General features: G+C 50.8%; 1 protein-coding gene across 1 annotated transcript in view; it reads right to left on the bottom strand.

The window, feature by feature from the left end:
* LOC127587497 (tripartite motif-containing protein 46-like) overlaps positions 1–10,895 on the bottom strand; it is a 46,383-nt gene extending 35,488 nt beyond the window's left edge. The window contains exon 1 of the mRNA XM_052045857.1: positions 10,774–10,895. Coding sequence (XP_051901817.1) covers positions 10,774–10,842 — 69 coding nt within the window. The 5' untranslated portion in view covers positions 10,843–10,895. The remainder of the gene's footprint in view (positions 1–10,773) is intronic.
* Between the last annotated feature and the right edge of the window lie 9,571 nt (positions 10,896–20,466).

A 20,466-nucleotide genomic window follows, 5' to 3' on the forward strand; every position in this document is an offset into this window, starting at 1 on the left:
CCCAACGGATAAACACTGGAGGGAAAGTAGAGGGGTCAGTGTACGGAGCGAGCTGCCAGAGGGAGCGGTGGAGGCAGGTACATTCAAAAGGCACTTGGACAGGTACATGGATAGGAAAGGTTTAGAGGGATGGGAATCTTGGTTGGCATGGACCGGTTGGGCCGAAGGGCCTGTTTTGGGAGCGAGGGGGGGGGGGAAGGTGGCATCAATTGGAAAGCCCGTTCAAAGAGCGGGCAGAATCTCCAAGCCTCTTCCTCTGGCTTGCAATTCCACACGTATATTCCAAATGTTGCAAGTCCCAATGGGTTTCAAGGTCTGATTTGTTGAAGGAAGGTTAATTAAATTAATTGGAAATAAACTAGGTAGGGGGAAAGAGGCACGCATCTACATGGACTGGTTTAAGCACAGGAGGCCATTTGGCCCATTGTGTGTGTATCAGCTCTCTACCGGCACAATCACTGGTTCTGACCCCTGGGACCTTTTACCCAACTTGGAGGCCACCTTGCAACCTGCTTCCACTTCAGCCGCAGAGCGCTCCAGATCCCTGCCACACCTGCCTCCTCCGATTGCTCGTGAGGTTTATTTTCTCCCTGTGACCCCGCTCCCAACTCGAGCAGCCTCCTGTTCCTCACTCTATCGGGACCCCAAATTTTTTTTTACACCTTCCTATCAAACCGGGTACACAGACCCAGCCTTGTCCACCTCTGTCACTGCAGACCCTTATCCCAGGAACCCATTCTCTGTAGCCCTTGGCAGCGTCAGGACAACCACACCTCCCCCCCCCCGCCCAAATTTTATTTTGGGATCCACCTGTGCACAGCAAGCCTCCAGCTGCCTGGGGGGGGGGGGGCAGAGATTTTCACAACTTTGAAGTATCCAGACCAGGATTTGAATCACCAAGGGCTCGGATGCTGGGGAATGGGATCGGTGTAGGAGGGTGCCCGATGTTCAACATGGAGGCTGGAGGCACTGAGGCCATTTAGCCCCTCAAGCCTACCTTGCCACTCAACATCTGCCCCAGGCCCTCAAATCCCTTGAAACCACCTCCCTCCTCTTTAAAGCTGCATCCCACCCCGTGATCCAGTCACAACCCTCCGGGACAGAGGATTCCAGAGATTCGCTATTCACGAGAAGTTCTCAGGCGCCTCAGTGTTAAGTGACCGCCCCCTAATCTTCTAACTCTGCCCCCTCGTTCAAGACATTCCTGCTGGTGGGAACATCTCCACACCTCCCGAGGATCCGAGATGTTTCAAGAAGTCGGCAGAATCTCAGACGGCAATAGGAGTGAGATGGATCGGCTGGGTGAGGGGTGTCGCAACAATGAGACCAAGGAACTGATTGCAGACTTCATGAAGGGGAAGTCGGGAGAACACACACCAGTCCTCACTGAGGAGTCAGCGGTGGAAAGGTTGAGAAGGTTCAAGTTCCTGGGCGTCAACATCTCAGAGGATCTACCCCAGGCCCAACACGATGCAACCACAAAGAAGGCACGCCAGCGGCTCTACTTCGTTAGGAGTTTGAGGAGATTCGGTAGGTCACCAAAAGCTCTTGCAAATTTCTACAGATGTACGGCGGAGAGCGTTCTGACTGGTTGCATCACCGCCTGGTACGGAGGCTCCAATGCGCAGGATCGCAAGAGGGTTATAGACTCAGCCAGCTCCATCACGGGCACAACCCTCCCCGCCATCGAGGACACCTTCAAGAGGCGGCGCCTCTAGAAGGCGGCGTCCATCACTGAGGACCCTCACCACCCGGGACGTGCCCTCTTCTCGTTACTACCATCGGGGAGGAGGTACAGGAGCCTGAAGACCCACACTCAACGATTCAGGAACAGCTTCTTCCCCTCCGCCATCGGATTCCTGAATGGTCCATGAACCCATGAACACTACCTCGTTATTCCCCCTGCACTATTTATTTTTGTAACTTGTAGTAATCTTTACATCTTGCACTGTACTGCCGCCATAAAACAACACATTTCCATGACCTGTCGCCGATAATTCTGAGGTCACCCCTCATTTTTTTATATATAAACTCCAAGGAATACTGACCCAAATTGTTCAGCCTGTCTTGATGGGACAACCCTCTCATCCCAGGGATTTCCCTGGCAAATCCCTTAGAACATCCATCAAAGATCCCCCCACTATCCGGGCCGTGCCGTCTTCTCGCAGCTCCCATCGGGCAGGAGGTACAGAAGCCTGAAGTCCCCACACCACCAGGTTCAGGAACAGCTACTTCCCTTCAACCATTCGGTTCTTGAACCGACCTGCACGACCCGAATCACTGCCTCAGTACAGCAACACTGGGACCACTTTGCACTACAATGGTCTTTTGGTTCTAATTGTGTCTTCTTGTAAAAACACTATGAGGACTTTTGCACTAAAAAGGACTTTTTGTTCTAGAATTAGGTTTATTATCACTGAATTGTATGTTGTGAAATTCGATGTTTTATGGCAGCAGTACAACAGACATAAAAATTACCTTAAATTACTAAATAAATATAGTGCACGTGAATGATTGAGTATAATTTATGTCTCTCGTGAATGCTGCTTGTATGATCCATTTGTCCACATTACAACCTTCCATTCCTTGACCATTTAATATCTCTTAAAGAGGCAGGCACAGTAGTGTAGCGGTTAGCGTAACGCTATTACAGCGCCAGCGAGCCGGGTTCAATTCCCGCCACTGCCTGTAAAGGAGTTTGTACGTTCTCTCGGGTTTCCTCCGGGTGCTCCGGTTTCCTCCCACGTTCCAAAGACGTATGGGTTGAGAAAGTTGTGGGCGTGCTGTGTTGGCGCCGGAAGCGTGGCGACACTTGCAGGCTGCCCCCCCCCCCCCCCCCCCCCGCCCCAGAACACTCTACACAAAAAGATGCATTTCACTGTGTGTTTCGATGTACATGTGACTAACGAAGACATCTTATATGCCCCTTAAACGCAGCAATTAAATCCGATTCCACCTTCCTTCCGAGCCCCACTCCGAAGATTCCTCTCCCACCTCCCATCGGGCGGGAGATACAGACACAGGAGAAGACAGTAACTTACGTCTTGCTCTGTACTGCTGCCACAAAACAAATTTCACGTCACCCAAGTCAGCAATAATAAATCTCATCGATTCTGAAACACATACCACCAGGCTTAAGGACAGCTTCTAACCTGCTGTTATAAGACTATTGAACGGACCTCTTGTACAATAAGATGGATTCTTGACCTCACAATCTACCTCGTCGTGGCCCTCGCACCTTATCGTCCGCCTGCACTGCACTTTCTCTGTAGCTGTAACACTTTATTCTGCATTCTGTTATTGCTTTTCTCTTGTACTACCTCAATGCACTGTTGTGATGAAATGATCTGTATGGACGGCATGCAAAACTAAGTTTTTCACTGTACCTCAGTACGTGAAACAATAATAAACCAATTTACCAATCTCTGCACTTCCCAGATGTCAACCACTGTGTAAAAAAAACCTACCCCTCAAATCTTCCTCTCACCTGAAACCCTTCATTTTTGATCCCCTACAGAACAGGTTCTTGAAACTGAGCGCGAGTTAGCGGGGTGGGGGGGGATTAGATTAGCGTCAGTAGCACAGCATGAAGCTGATGGGCAGAGTGGCCTGAAGCACTCTAAATCTCAGCCGTTTCCCCAAACAGATTGTTGTCCCAGTGATGGTCAGTCAAGCGACGGACAGAGGCGATTGTGAGATGAATGACCACCCCCCCCCCCCCCCACAACAGCTGCGGCTGCAGACTGCCAGGGAACTGGCAGAGGGCAGTGAGATACAAGGCGCCATCTGGTCTCGGTCGGACCTCGAATGCCAGTATCTGCTGTGGCACAAGCTGCCAGAACAGAGGCTGGAAAACTCTTAAAGGAGCCGCATTGGCATGTCCCCATTGACCCTCACCGATTTTTTTTGTTTACAGATGCACCACAGAAAGCATCCTATCTGGATGTATCCCGGCTTGGGACGGCAACTGCCCTGCCCGGGACCGCAAGAAACCGGAGAGTTGTGGACACAGCCCAGCGCATCACGGACACCAGCCTCCCCTCCGTGGACTCTGTCTACACTTCCTGCTACCTCGACAAAGCAGCCAGCATAATCAAAGACCCCGCCCACCCCATTCTCTCTTCTCCCCCCTCCCGTCGGGGAGAAGATACAAAAGCCTGAAAGCACGTACCACCAGGCTCAAGGACAGCTTCTATCCCACTGTTATCAGACTCTTGAACGGGCCTCCCACACGCTAAAAGACAGAATCTTGACCTCTCAATCTACCTCGTCGCGGCCCTTGCACCTTATTGTCTGCCTGCACTGCACTTTCTCTGCAGCTGTGACACTTTATTCTGCATTCTGTTTTCTTTTGTACTCCCTTGATGTACTTATGTACGGAATGATCTGTCTGGATGGCTCGCAGACAAAAGCTTCTCACCATATCTCGGTACGTGTGACAATACTAAACTAATTACCGATCTTGTAACCGGCAATGGGAGCTGGTAAACCCACAGGGGAAACACCCACAGGGATCCCCCCAGGATCCCTCTCACATCCCAACGACGTGCGGGGTTGGTGGGTTAATCGGCTGCTGTAAATCGCCCCCCGGGTGAGGGGTAGAATCGGGGGGGGGGGGGGGGGGGGGGAGGTGGAGGGAGAGTGTTGGTGGGAATGTGGGGGGGACAAAGTAGGATTGGTGTTAACCAGTGCTTGGCGGTCAGCACAGAGTCGATGGGCTGAAGGGGCTGTTTCTTCCTCATACCGCTCCAGAGCATTTCTAATGAGATCACCTCGAGGCACAGACTAGAAGGGCCGAAAGGCCTGTTTTCTGTGCTGTAGTGCTCTATGGTTCTCCCTCAGCTGAAGACGTGGGTCTCACCAAATTAACCTCCACTCAATCCTCAGCAGTGTGGAGGAATAGAGGGATCTTGGGGTCCACATCCATAGATCCCTCAAGTTGTCACACAGGTTGATAGGGTTGTTAAGAAGGCGTATGGAGCGTTGGCCTTTACTAGTCGGGGTACTGAGTTCAAGAGCCGCGAGGTGATGTTGCAGCTCTATAGAACTCTGGTCAGACCACACTTGGAGTATTGTGTTCAGTTCTGGTCGCCTCATTATAGGATGTGGAAGCTTTAGAGAGGGTGCAGAGGAGATTTACCAGGATGCTGCCTGGATTGGAGAGCATGTCTTATGAGGATAGGTTGAGCGAGCTGGGGCTTTTCTCTTTGGAGAGGAGGAGGATGAGAGGTGACTTGATAGAGGTGTACAAGATGATAAGAGGCATAGATCGAGGGGACAGTCAGAGACTTTTTCCCAGGGTGACAATGGCTAACATGAGGGGACATAATTTTGAGGTGACTAGAGGATGGTACAAGGGGGATGTCAGGGGTAAGTTTTTTTTTTACACAGAGAGTGGTGGGTGCGTGGAACGCACTGCCGGCAGAGGTTGTGGGGGCAGATACATTAGGGACATTTAAGAGACTCTTAGATAGACACATGAATGATAGAAAAATGGATGGCTATGTGGGAGGGAAGGGTTAGATAGATCTTAGAGCAGGATAAAATGTCGGCACAACATTGTGGGCCAAAGGGCCTGTACTGTGCTGTAGTGTTCTATGTTTCTATGTTCATTACCAAGTCCTCTCGGTACCAGATGGGTTTTACAGGCGTGTAGAAACCGTGAAGCAATGTACAACTCAGAGTGGGCGTCAGACCCAGACAGACCACCGTCCCACCCAGGACAGGGGCACGGACCCAGATCACCGAGGCGCGGAGCTACACAGTGTCCATGGCTCGGCCAAGTCTCAACCCAGCCAACACATCTCCTGAGAATCAAGAAACTGCAGATGCTGGAAATTTGAGTTTAAAACAGAACACAATGGAAACACTCAGCAGGTCAGGCAGCATCTGTGGAGGGAGAAAAGCAGACGCAGTTTCAGGTCTGGGACCCTGCGTTGGAAGTGGGTAAGAGCGAGATGCAAGTTAGTTTTCAGTGGGGGAGGTAGGGGAGGGCTGTGTAGAACAAAGGGAATGCCTGCGATAGGATGAGTCGAAATGGCTCGATGGGGGAAGTCGTCGGCAAACTCCGCATCCGGGTAACAAGTCATTAACGGCAAGTTGATGGGATGAGACTTACACGAGGAGGACATGCAAAACTGAGCCAACGTGGTACAAAGTTAGAAAAAGTTTTGGCAACCTGAGCCAGGCAGCATCTGTGGAGAGAGGAACAGTTAAGATGAAATAAGGTATTTATTAGTCACATGTACATCGAAACGCACAGTGAAATGTGTCTTTTTGCATTACTGAGAACGTGCTGGGGGCAGCCCGCAAATGTCGCCGCGCCTCCAGTGCCAACATAGCATGCCCACAACTTCCTAACCCGTCTGTCTTTGGAATGTGGGAGGAAACCGGAGCACCCAGAGGAAACCCACGCAGACAAGGGGAGAACGTACAAATTCCTTACAGACAGCGGCCGGAATCGAACCCAGGTCGCTGGCGCTGTAATAGCGTTACGCTAACTGCTACACAACACTTCAGGTGAGGGACTCAATGTCCCTCACCCGAAACCATCACAAGTCCCATTTTGATGGGCCCTAGATAAAGTTGTCGCATCCCCTGTACCCTGTCCCCTGTCCCCAGCCCCCATGAGGCTCAGCGGGCACCAGGTTCCCCAAATCCAAAGATCGTGGGTTCAAGTCCCACCGGAAACCACCAGGCTTGGCATTACCATCTTTGCGATGAGACGTTAGGCATCTTGGATGGAAGCTGATGGTCATTTTGGAAGAGGCAGGTGACTTTCCGTGCACAGGAAGCTCCCACAGCTAGCAATTTGGCTGCCTCACATAACAACAAAATTCCCAAAAAAACTTCTTTGGTTGTAAAGTGGTCTGTCCCGTCACACACTCCTGGGGTAAGACACAGAGTGAAGCTCCCTCTACACCGTCCTGGGGTCAGACACAGAGTGAAGCTCCCTCCGCACCGTCCCATTACACACTCTTGGGGTCAGACACAGGGTGAAGCTCCCTCTACACTGTCCCATCACACACGCCCGGGACAGGGCCTGCACACATTAGGAGGCAACAACTTACATCGAAACAATCCCAACATAGAAACCTGCAGCAACACCACCCCACCCCCCCACCCCAGAGGCACAAGAACAGCAGGATCCCAAGCAGCAGAAGATAGTTATCACGGAACCAAGGGGACATGGGAATCAGCTCAGGAAGGTGACACCGATCTTAGTGAATGGTGGACTGGAACAACTCTTACATCTCATGGAACAATAACACCTTCTCTCCCTGCAGAAGCTGCTTGACCTGCTGAGTAATTTAAGTTTTTTTTACAATTCACAGATTTTTTAGGATCAACAACAGTTTTCATTGGGTCACAGACTTGTACAGCACAGAGACAGGCCTTTTGGCCCATCACATTCCTGCTGACCCTTCCGCAATAATCCCATGAACCAGCACCTTTGTGCCTTGGTGATTCAAGTGCCCATCTAATATAGAACATGGGACACCACAGCACAGTACAGGCCCTTCGGCCCACAATGTTGTGCCGACATTTTATCCTGCTCTAAGATCCATCTAACCCTTCCCTCCCACATAACCCTCCATTTCTCTATCATTCATGTGTCTATCTAAGAGTCTCTTAAATGTCCCTAATGTATCTGCCCCCACAACCTCTGCAGGCAGTGCGTTCCACACACCCACCACTCTCTGTGTAAAAAAAAACTTATCCCTGACACCCCCCTTATACCTTCCTCCAATCACCTTCAAATGATGTCCCCTCGTGTTAGCCATTGTCACCCTGGGAAAAAGTCTCTGACTGTCCACTCGATCTATGCCTCTTGTACACCTCTATCAAGTCACCTCTCATCCTCCAAAGAGAAAAGCCCCAGCTCTTGGTGGGGAGCGCTCGTAGAATTAAAGTTTTGGGGATGGGGGGGGAAGCTGATTGTTTGATGGTGGAAGGGGTGTTGGGGTGAAATTTGTTAGCTTCAGGAGGCGAGGGTGGGAAGGAGATGGAGACCTTGTGCTGTAACTGGGTCGGTGATACCAAGGCTGATTCCGTTAGCATTCTTATTGGGGTTCTGGACATCTGACTACTGAAACCCCATTTTAGGGAGACGGGGGAAAATCTTGCAACGGGACATGGGGGGGGTGCACCAATACTCTCGCTGGGGGCAAAGGCCAACACGCACATAGCTCAAGTGTTTAAAATGAAGGGCATAGATAAGGCAGACTGCAACAGTCTTATCCCCAGGGTAGGGGGAAATCCAAAACTTTGGGGCAGGGGGCGGGGTGTAGGTTGAGGGTGAGGGGGGAAAGATTTAAAAGGGACCCGAGGGGCAACTTTTTCCAAGCAGAGGGTGGAGAGTCTATGGAACGAGCTGCCAGAGGAAGTGGGTGAGGCAGGTACAACAGTATCATTTAAGAAGCACTTGGATAGGTACACGGAGGGGCGGGGCTTGGAGGGATATGGGCCGAACGCAGGGAATTGGGACTAGCTGGGTGGGCATCATGGACTGGTTGGGCCGAAGGGCCTGTATCCATGCCGTACTGCTCCACGAACCCAACACTCTGGCAATGGGAATGAAGTCCCAGATTCGGGGAGACAGCCCAACAAGAGGCAACCACTGTTCCTTCCCCAAAGCCCTCCTGCTCTGGGGGGGGGGAAGGAATCCTCAGAACAGGGGACCAGGCACTAAGGGACACCACCTTTTAAGACCTCATCTGCTCTTAAAAAATAAGAAAGATTTACAAGGATGCTGCCTGGATTGGGGAGCATGCCTTATGAGGACAGGTTGAGGGAACAGCCCTTTCTCCTTGGAGCGACGGAGGATGAGGGGGGACCTGATAGAGGTGTATAAGATGATGAGAGGCATTGATCGTGTGGATAGTCAGAGGCTTTCCCCCAGGGCTGAAATGGTGGCCACAAGAGGACACAGGTTGAAGGTGCTGGGGAGTAGGTACAGAGGAGATGTCAGGGGTAAGTTTTTTACTCAGAGAGTGGTGAGTGCGGGGAATGGGCTGCCGGCAATGGTGGTGGAGGCGGATACGATAGGGGCTTTTAAGAGACTTTTGGATAGGTACACGGAGCTGAGAAAAATAGAGGGCTATGGGTAAGCCTAGTCATTTCTAAGGTAGGGACATGTTCGGCACAGCTTTGTGGGCCGAAGGGCCTGTATGTGCTGTAGGTTTTCTATGTTCTATTCCCTCCCCCCTCTCCCCACAGCCTCTACCAGAGAGAGGTGCAAACAGGTTACCCCATATTTACCCCTCAACCAAGAGGTTAGGGGTTGGGGAGAGACATTACAGGCAATCTGCACATTACCAGCTTGCTGCTTCCGGGATCGCACTGTGCACAGAATGGCTGTCGAGGGTTCCTGGCAAATTGAAATCCTTCACTCAGCAACAGACAGGGCGTGCAATTGGCCGCAAAGTCCCTTGTGAGGTCAAAGAAACGCGCAACGATGGGAGAATGCTTGGGCGGGGGCGCGGGTTGGGCTAGGAGGAGGAGAAAGGGCCGAAGAGGTAGCAAAACCTGGGCCACCCTGAACAAAGTCTACACACCCTGCAGAGTCCCCTCTACAAACAACGGGCAGGACCAGAAGGTAAAGGGATTGATGCAGTTAAAAAAAAGGGGGGGGGGGAGGGAAACCACCGGTTTAAATGCCCCCCACACCACCCCACTTTAACGAAGCAGATCGAGCCCACTGCATTTTCACACACACCCCCTCCCTCCCTCCACCTCCGCTGGTGCAACAAAACACTGATACAGCAGAGCTTTATCTGTCAAAGACAAGCGTGCTAATCCGCAGAGCCGGTTGCAAGCGAGCAATTTAATCAGACAGAGAAAAGAAAAATTAAATTTCTCGGGGTGGGAAGGCGAATTAATCATGCACGAACCCAATGCAAAAATTTAAAATGCACCCGCGACCTTGCAAATGATTGCTAATTTAATTCAAGGCACCCAGTTTAAATGAAAGCACTCCCCCCCCCCCACCACCATCCCCATGTAACGTACCCCCTTCCCCGTTAATACTCACTCTCAGAACCTTCTTTGAGGTCATTGTCTCCCAAATGCAAATGTCTCATGAAGCGGGGGGGGGGGGGGGGTTAAATTGTGAGGGTGTGTGTGTGTGCGTGTGTGGTGGTGAAAGATTGTCGAATGCGACGAGTCTTTCCCCTCTCTCTCTCAAACACACACCCCCCTCGAACGGTGGGCTCTGCAGTCTTACCGGTGTCAAAATAAGGAAGGGGAGGGCTTGTGAAGCAGTGTTAAAAAAAACAGAGAGAGAGAGACAGACAGACATCTGTAGTTTCTATAGAAACTGCAACCAGAAGAGGCGATAAGGAAATGGTATTGCAAGATTACCCCAAAATTAACACGTCTAACAGTGTGTGTGTGTGTGTGTGTGTGTGTGTGTGTGTGTGTGTGTTTTAATTGCAATTCATCTTTCCCCACTCATATTCACCCCTTCTCAATCCCGAGACACATTAAAACAATCCTCCAGTCCTTGTAAATAAATCATTTATATTGCAATATAAAATAAATTGCAACACTGCACTGAAATGCAAACCTGTCGCCAAAATTCACGCTGCAACCTCTCTCTGCGCCAGTAAAACAGAAAATATTTACCTGCATTAGAGTGACTTGTGTCGCATTTAAACTTCTGGCAATGCAAGATTACAGATTTTAATCAAGACGTTGCAATGCACACAGCTCGGGGGGAGAACTATCCCAAAGATTTGACTTTCTGGGTTTAAACAATCTGCAAATACTTACACTTATTGTGGAGAGGGTGTCCATAATTGAGTTTAAATGGTATAATTCGCCAGCGGCCGGCTCAGCCATGCTAAATGCAGGCGTGCGATGCTCCCTCTCTGAGGATGGGTTACATGGGCTACCTGTGCGCGTTCACGGCGAGCAGGCTGCGGCTGGGGAGCGAGCCCTTGATGTGTCTCAGGGTGGGAGCAGCGAGTCCGGCGCAGACGCAGGCGGGGCGGGGTATCCCCGCCGTCGAGTCTGCGCGCTGGCTCGCCCGGACTTGCGGCATCAAAGCAGAAGGAAGGCGGGGTGGGATGCGAGATGCAGCAGGGGGTTGCAAGGTGGGGTGGGAATGCACGATGCAAGCTGGGGTGCACGTGCAAGATGCAGCGGGGTTGCAAGCTGGGGTGCACATGCAAGATGCAGCGGGGTTGCAAGCTGGGGTGCACATGCAAGATGCAGCGGGGTTGCAAGGTGGGGTGGGAATGCACGATGCAAGCTGGGGTGCACATGCAAGATGCAGCGGGGTTGCAAGGTGGGGTGGGAATGCACGGTTCAAGCTGGGGTGCACATGCAAGATGCAGCGGGGTTGCAAGGTGGGGTGGGAATGCACGATGCAAGCTGGGGTGCACGTGCAAGATGCAGCGGGGTTGCAAGGTGGGGTGGGAATGCACGGTTCAAGCTGGGGTGCACATGCAAGATGCAGCGGGGTTGCAAGGTGGGGTGGGATGCACGATGCAAGCTGGGGTGCAACGTGCAAGATGGGTGGGATGCGGGGTGCAAGCTGGGGTGCAAGATGGGTGGGATGCAAGGTGCAGCGGGGTGCAAGGTGGGGCAGGATGCACAATGCAAGCTGGGGTGCAACATGCAAGCTGGAGTGGGATGCAAGCTAGGGTGCAAGATGGGTGGGGTGCAAGATGTAAGCTGGGGTGCAAGGTGGGGTGGGATGCATGATTCAATGGGGTGCAAGATGCAAGCTGGTGTGCAAGATGCAGTGGGGTGCAAGATTGGTGGGGTGCAACATGCGGTGGGGTGCGAGATGCAATAAGGTGGGATGCAAAATGCAATGGGGTGCAAGATGCAATGGAGTGGGAGGCAAGATGCAAGATACAATGGATGCAAGATGCAAGCTGGGGTTGGGTGCAAAACCATAAGATAAAGGAGCAGAATTAGGCCATTCAGCCCATTGAGTCTGCTCTGCTATCGTGGCTGATTTTTTCAACCCTATTCTCCTGCTTTCTCCCTGTAATCCTTAAACCCCTCACCGCTCAAGAACCTGTCAATCTCTGCCTTAAATACACCCAATGACTTGGCCTCCATAGCCCTCTGTGGCAACCAATTCAGCCCTCCGGCTGAAGAAATTCCTCCTCATCTCAGTTCTAAAGGGACGTCCCTTTATTCTGAGGCTGTGCCCTCGGATCCTGGACTCTCCCACTGATGGAAACATCCCCTCCACGTCCACTCTATCCAGGCCTTTCAGTATTTCTCCCCCACCCCCCCACCACCGATCCTTCTGAACTCCATGGGGTACAGGCCAAGATGCAAGGTGGAGCTGAAGATGCCCCACCCTCCCCAAAGCAAATCCAAATCTGAGGGTGGGTACAAATTTTGGTGGTGATCTGCCCTGACACAACTCTGGACGGGGAATGAAAGGTGAAAGGTTAGGGGTGAACAACTAAAACACAACATTTAGGAGGCCATTTGGCCCCTCCAGCCCTGCCTTCCCCATTCATGAAGCTCTTCTACCTCAGCCCCATCCCCTTTGAGTTCCAGGGAGAGGTTGGGGGGGGGGGGTGGGCGGCTGGCGCTTCATTCCTTGGAGGGTAGGAGACTGAGGGGGTGACATGATAGAGGTGTATAAAATCAGGAGGGGCAGAGATAGGGTGAATGCGCACACAGTCCTTTTTTCTCCAGGGGTTGGGGGATCGAGAACTAGAGGGCACAGGTTTAGGGTGAGAGGGGAGAGATTTAAAAAGGGACCTGAGGGGGTGATTTCTTCATGCAGGGGGTGGGGGCAGAAGATAGAACGAGCTGCCAGAGGATGCGGTAATGCCCATGTGACAATAGTAAACCAATTCCAATTAATCCCCCAACCTACCCCGCCTCTTTCAACAAACTATGCACCTGTACCGCAAATCGGTGATCTTCCACCCTCTTTAGAAATAGTGCCCACCGTGTCGACATTTCTCGGCGTTAAACTTCACCTGCCTCCTCTGGGCCCAACTCGCCAGTCTCTCTGTATCTCGTTTCGTATCTGGGCGTTAACAGATCGGACAGCCTGTCCTGGGCCCAGCACGTAGATGCAATAAGAAGGAAGCCGTCTTTACTTTCTTAGGAGGTTCGGCTTGTCACCGAACACTCTAACAAACTTCTACAGACGTACTGAAAGTATCCTGACTGGTTGCATCACGGTCTGGGACGGCAATTCGAACGCGCAGGAATGTAAGAAGCTGCAGAGAGTAGTGGACTCAGCCCCAATACATCACGGACACATCCCTCCCCACCATCGGGAGTATCTACAGGAGGCACTCCCTCAAGGAGGCAACGTCCGTCGTCAAAGATCCCCCACCATCCGGGCCGTGCCGTCTTCTCGCAGCTCCCGTCGGGCAGGAGGTACAGAAGACTGAAGTCCCCACACCACCGGGTTCAGGAACAGCGACTTCCCTTCAGCCATTCGGTTCTTGAACCAACCGGCACAACCCTAATCAGTTTAACAATACGATGACTGCTTTGATCACTTTGCACTAAAATGGATTTTTTTTTGTTCTAATTGTATTCTTTCCAATAAAAATTGTATATAATTTGTGCCTAATTTATGTTTTTCTTGTGAATGTTGTGTCTCTGATGCTCTGTGCCTGTGACGCTGCTGCAAGTAAGTTTTTCATTGCACCCGTGCACACACGGACTGATCTCCTTGAAAACCAGCACCTATCTTGTTCACAGCTGACTAAGCTCCACGAGCAAAAAAGAATACAAGCTGTTGGAGGAATTCAGCATGTCGAGCAGAATTTGTCCGCGTTTGGCCCGTATCCCTCTAAACCTTTCCTATCTGTGTACCTATCCAAGTGTCTTTTAAATGTTGTTAAATGTACCCGCCTCACCCACTTCCTCTGGCAGCTCGTTCCACATACAGACTACCCTCTGGGTGAGAAAGTTGCCCCTCAAGTCCCTATTAAGTCTCTCCCCCTCTCAACTTAAACCCATGAGCTCCGGCTCTTGATTCCCCAGACCTAGGGAAAATGTAGCGGTTAGCGTCACGCTATTACAGCGCCAGCGACCCGGGTTCAATTCCCGCCGCTGTCTGTAAGGAGTTTGTACGTTCTCCCAGTGTCTGCGTGGGTTTACTCCGGGTTCTCCGGTTTCCTCCCACATTCCAAAGACGTACGGGTTAGGAAGTTGTGGGTGTGCCATGTGCGCTGGAAGTGTGGTGACACTTGCGGGCTGCCCCCCAGAACACTCTATGCAAAAAGATGCACTTCACTGTGTTTCGATGTACATGTGACTAATAAAGAAATCTTTTATCTTACAAAAGACAGTGCATTCACCCTATCGATGCCCCTCATGATCTTATACACCTCTATAAGATCAGCCCTCATTCTCCCACGCTCCAATGAAAAAAGTCCTGACCTGCCCAACCTCTCTCCATGTCAGTCCCTCGAGTCTCAGCAACATCCTCGTAAATCTACTCTGCACTCTTTCCAGCTTAGTGGCATCTTTCTACGGCAGAGCGACCTAAACTGACCACAATACTCCAAGCGCGTCCTCACCGACGTCTTGTCCAACTGCAACATAACGTCCCAACTTCTACACTCGGTGCCCCGACCGACGAAGGCCAGCGTGCCGAACGCCTTCTTCGCCGCCCTGTCCACCTGTGACGCCACTTGTCACGCCAGTGGTCAGTTGGCATCTGTGGAGGGAAATGGACCGTCAACGTTTGCAGGTCGGGGCACTTCATCTGGCCTGCCGCTGAGCTCCTCCAGCAGTTTGTTCTCTTGCTCCAGATTCCAGCATCTGCAGTCTCTTGCGTCTCGAATACACGGCACCCTGTCAAATACCTTTGGAAGTCTATATATACTGCTGTCAGCCTCATTTATCCAGCGTGGCTTCATCAGGAAACACCATCATTAATCAGACACAATTGACGTGTCACATACCTCTGCTGGCTATCTCCGATCACTCTAATCAGTCGAAGTGACATCTAGTTCACAGTCTTTGTTGTGAAGCAAGTTGGAGGTCTCGAAGGACAAGGACTCTGAACACAGTCTTAGAGTTAAATGATTTATTTACAAAGACAAACGCGGGGCAAAGGTAACGGGGGCGACACACACACGCACACACACACACACACACAACGAACTGGGTACAAACAATCAAGGAAAAGCAATACGATACCCGCCACCCCTTGACTCAGTGCAGGCACGGCTCTATGCTACCAGGGATACTAACTAATCTCTCTTAAACAGTGCACAGCTTACCAACAAGGAATCCCTCGGAGCAATCAAAGAGAGCGAACCAGGCACGTGTGGCTCTCTTTATAGTGCTGGAGGGCTTGGGGGTCCAGCCCAGGTAGTTCAAACAGGCCAATGGCCCGAGGCCAAGTACAAAGGTCCTTAAAGGGGCCAATGGTCAGGTGTGCGCTGGTGGGTGGGGTGGAGCCAAACCTTGATTGACAGTGGTGTGTCTCCCGACCAGGTAATGGGCAGTGCTGTCACCTGACCAGGTAGGGGCACGTGTTGTCACGTGACAGCCACTACCCTCCACAGTACAGAAACAGGCCCTTCGGCCCACCCAGTCCATGCCGACCCATTTACACTGATCTCTATTTTATTTCCCCCCACATTTTCCCATCAACTCCACCCCCCCCCCCGCCCAGATTCTACTCCTCACCCACACACAAGGGGTGGATTTATAGCAGTCAGTTAACCTACTGACCAGCTTGTCTCTGGGATGTGGGAGGAAACCGGAGCACCTGGGGGGGGGGGGTCCAGATGAAGGGTCTCGACCCAAAACGTCAAGTGTTCACTCCCCCCCGCCACAGATGCTGCCTGACCGGACAAGATAGAACATAGAACATAGAACAGTACAGCACAGTACAGGCCCTTCAGCCCACAATGTTGTGCCGACATTTTATCCTGCTCTAAGATCTATCTAACCCTTCCCTCCCACATAGCCCCCCATTTCTCTATCATTCATGTGTCTATCTAAGAGTCTCTTCAATGTCCCGAATGTATCTGCCCCCACCACCTCTGCCGGCAGTGCGTTCCACACGCCCACCACTCTGTGTGTAAAAAAACGTACCCCCTGACATCCCCCTTATACCTTCCTCCAATCACCTTAAAATTATGTCGCCTCGTGTTAGCCATTGGCGCCCCAGGAAAAAGTCTCTGACTGTCCACTCGATCTATGCCCCTTGTACGCCTCTATCAAGTTCCTCCAGCATTTTGTTTCTTGCTCCAGATTCCAGTGTCTGCGGTCTCGTGTCTCTCTTCTTAAGTAGACTTTGCCTCTGGATTACAGGGTGTCTCCCTGTATCAATATCGGCTGAATGTTGGCACAAATTAATACAACAGAATGTGATGTGGCAATATTGTTACGTACCGGCAACAACAGAAACACACCGAGTCACGTATAAGTGTTAGAAACTATTTTACTAACTACTAGTAATAATAAGAAAAGTAAAAACTTTGGATATCAAACATAATCCCCAAAACTAAACTCAAAGTGTGTGTGTGGCAACTTCCCAAACCCCCAAGTCAAAGAATAGTTCTCAAAGTTCAGTTCAGCAAGACATCAGGTAAAACGTGAGCAAAGGCTTTGGCAAAACCGCCGACTGTAGAGAAAATGTCGAGAGGTTGTAGAGAGAAATTACAAAATCCACATGTTCCACGACGGAACCCAGACGACACCTCAATCTCCGATGATCTCCACTGCTTTGTTTCGAAGTATCTGCCACCCCGAAGGCTTTCGATACGTGGCTGCCCGCAGAAATACCTGTTTCCCTCTACAGGTTAACGACAAAGTCGACTCCACTTGTTTGCTCCAAAAATCCATACAGGGATTCTCGTGACGGACACGGCTATCGTTCTTCATTCTTTGTTACGAAGACCGTCTCTCCCTCTCTCTCTATCACTCCCCCCTCAACTCACTTCGATTCTCTGAGAAAAACAGCCAGCACGTTGTTATCTTACTGTCTTGATGACACCACACACACACACTACAACCCTACTGTCCAGGTGCCTTAAAGGGACATTCACCAAATAGCAACCTGACTCGTAGCAACATGAACTAAATTGCACATTTTTAGATGGTGTTCCAGAATCAAGGAACCCTGGGAGGCTTAAGCCCTTGGAGGTGGAGAGACACATTGAGAGAGGTTAGTAGACGAAATGAGTTCAAACCTGTGTGAAACAATTTTTACGGATGCACCACAGAAAGCATCCTATCCAGATGCATCACGGCTTGGTACGGCATCTGCTCTGCCCGGGACTCCAAGAAACCGCGGAGAGTTGTGGACACAGCCCAGCACATCACGGAAACCAGCCTCCCCTCCATGGACTCTGTCTACACTTCCCGCTGCCTCGGTAAAGCAGCCGACATAATCAAAGACCCCCACCCACCCTGGCCATTCTCTCTTCTCCCCCCCTCCCGTCAGGCAGAAGATACAAGAGCCTGAAACCAGGCTCAAGGACGGCTTCTCTCCCGCTATTGGAATGGACCTCTTGTACGATAGGACAGACTCTTGACCTCACAATATGCCTCGTCGTGGCCCTTGCACCTTATTGTCTGCCTGCACTGCACTTTCTCTGTAGCTGTAACACTTTATTCTGCATTCTGTTATTGTTTTCCCTTGTACTACCTCGATGCACTGATGGGATGAAATGATCTGTATGGACGGCATGCAAAATACAATTTTTCACTGTACCTCGGTACATGAGACAATAATAAACCAGTTACACAAGTTGGACCACAACTGGAGTATTACTGGTTGTCCTGATGAGGATGTAGGTGAGGGTTCTCGTAGAACCATAGAACAATACAGGCCCTTCGGCCCACCATGTTGTGCCGACTAAAGAAGAGGGATTTCAGCTGCGAGGTTAAACTGGGCTTGTTCTCCTTAATGAAATGAAAGTAAAAATTAACTAGGGCTTGGAATCTGAAATAAAAAGCAGGCATTTCTGCCTGGAATCCCTCTTGTGATTTTGACTCTCTCTCTCTATCCCTAATGTGCACGGCTCTGCAACACATAACACAGACAAAGAGGTGTAGTGTGTTCTAACTGCCACATTAACCCATTTGGTCTCACCCTATCAAAGGTATTCCCTTTGTTCTATCCACCCCTCCAGCGCCTTGGGTGGGCCGGCGCAGTGGGTAGAGCCAGAGCCTCGCAGTGCTGGAGACCCGGGTTCGATCCTGACCTCTGACGCTGTGCGTGTGGGGAGTTCAGTAAATTGGTTTATTATTGTCACTTGTACCGAGGTCCAGTGAAAAACTTTGTTTTGCATGCCATCCGTACAGATCATTTCACCACATCAGTACATCGAGGTAGTACAAGGGAAAAAGGTATCTTTATTAGTCACATGTACATTGAAACACACAGTGAGATGCATCTTTTTTGCGTAGAGTGTTCTGGGGGCAGCCCACAAGTGTCGCCATGCTTCCGGTGCCAACATAGCACGCCCGCAACTTCCTAACCTGTACGTCTTTGGAATGTGGGTGGAAACCAGAGCGCCCGGAGGAAACCCACGCAGACACGGGGAGAACGTACAAACTCCTTACAGACAGTGACGGGAATCGAACCTGGGTTGCTGGCGCTGTAAAATGTTACGCTAACCGCTACACTACTGTGCCTGCCCAAACAATAACAGAATGCAGAATGAAGTGTTACAGTTACAGAGAAAGTGCAGTGCAGGCAGACAATAAGTTGCAAGGGCCACGACAAGGTAGATTGTGAGGTCAAGAGTCCATCTTATTGTACTAGGGGACCGTTCAATAGTCTTATAACAGCGGGATAGAAGCTGTCCTTGAGCCTGGTGGTATGTGCTTTCAGGCTTTTGTATCTTCTGCCCGATGGGAGGGGGGACAAGAGACAATCTCCGGGGTGGCTGGGGTCTTTGATTGTGTTGGCTGTTCTCCTGAGGTAGCGGGAAGTGTTTGCACCTTCTCCCCGTGACTGCGTGGGTTTCCCCCGGGTACTCCGGTTCCCTCCAACGTCCCAACGACGTGCAGGGGGTGGGGGGGTTGGTGTGTTAATCAGCTGTAAACTGCCCCTAACTTATATGTGAGGGGTAGAATCTGGGGGCAGTTGATGGGACTGTGGAGAGAATAAAATGGGTTAGGATAGCATTTGTGTAAAAATGGGGGCTTGATGGGTATTTCTGTGCTGTATCAAGTGGAGTTTATTGCCGTGTGCACAAGTACGGGGAGGTACGGGTACAATGAAAAATGTGCTTGCAGGAGCATCACGGGCACGTAGGTACAGACAACACACAGAACATGAATTATACAAGGCAGGAAAGAGAAAACAAAGTGTGAATTAGTGCAAAAGCAAAGCCTCTACAACTCTCTGAGTTTCTCTCCAACTAAAAACTAACTTGCTTTTTACCTTTCCCAGTTCTGACAAAGGGTAACAGACCTGAAATGTCTATTGTTCTTCCCTCCATTGATGCTGCCCGACCTGCCGAGTGTTTCCAGCTTTCCTTTGTGCTCCTTGGAGGAGACGGATGGGATCATGAGAGATTTGGACATGACAGCAGAGGCAATTGGATCCATCTCAGAGGATTTATCCCGGGCAATCACAAAGAGGGCATGCCAGTGGCTCCACTTTATTAGCAGTTTGAGGAGTACGTCACCAAAGACTCCTGCAAATTTCTACAGATGTACGGCAGAGAGCGTTCTGACTGGTTGCATCACCGCCTGGTGCGGAGGCTCCAATGAGCAGGATCGCAAGAGGTTGCAAAGGGTTGTAGACAGCCAGCTCCATCATGGGCACAACCCTCCCAGCCATCGAGGACATCTTCAAGAGGCGGCGCCTCAAGAAGCTGGCGTCCATCACTGAGCACCTCACCACCCGGGACGTGCCCTCTTCTCGTTACTACCATCGGCGAGGAGGTACAGGAGCCTGAAGACCCACACTCAACGATTCAGGAACAGCTTCTTCCCCTCCGCCATCAGATTCCTGAACAGTCCGTGAACCCATGAACACTCCCTTGTTATTCCTTTTTTTTGTGCTATTTATTTATTTTGTAATTTGTAGTAATTTTATGTCTTTGCACTGTACTGCTGTCGCAAAACAACACATTTTATGTCATTTAAATCAGTGATAATAAACCTGATTCAGATTCTGATTCCATAGCTGAAGATTCGAGGGGACACAGATTTAAAATTTTGTGTTAAAACGTGGGGTTGGGTGCTGCTGTGGGGAGAAATCTTTTTTTTACACAGACAGCAATGATCCTGAACTCCCTGCCTGTTCTGGAGGGGGAAACAGAGTCACTCATCCATCATCAAAGTTCCCCACCATCCAGGCCGTGCCGTCTTCTTGCAGCTCCCGTCGGGCAGGAGGTACAGAAGCCTGAAGTCCCCACACCACCAGGTTCAGGAACAGCGACTTCCCTTCAACCATTCGGTTCTTGAACCGACCGGCACAACCCTGATCACTGCCTCAGTACAGCAACATTGGGACCACTTTGCACTACAATGGACCTTTCTTTT

This window comes from Pristis pectinata, chromosome 40 (genome assembly GCF_009764475.1).
Source record: "Pristis pectinata isolate sPriPec2 chromosome 40, sPriPec2.1.pri, whole genome shotgun sequence".
Classification (NCBI taxonomy): domain Eukaryota; kingdom Metazoa; phylum Chordata; class Chondrichthyes; order Rhinopristiformes; family Pristidae; genus Pristis; species Pristis pectinata.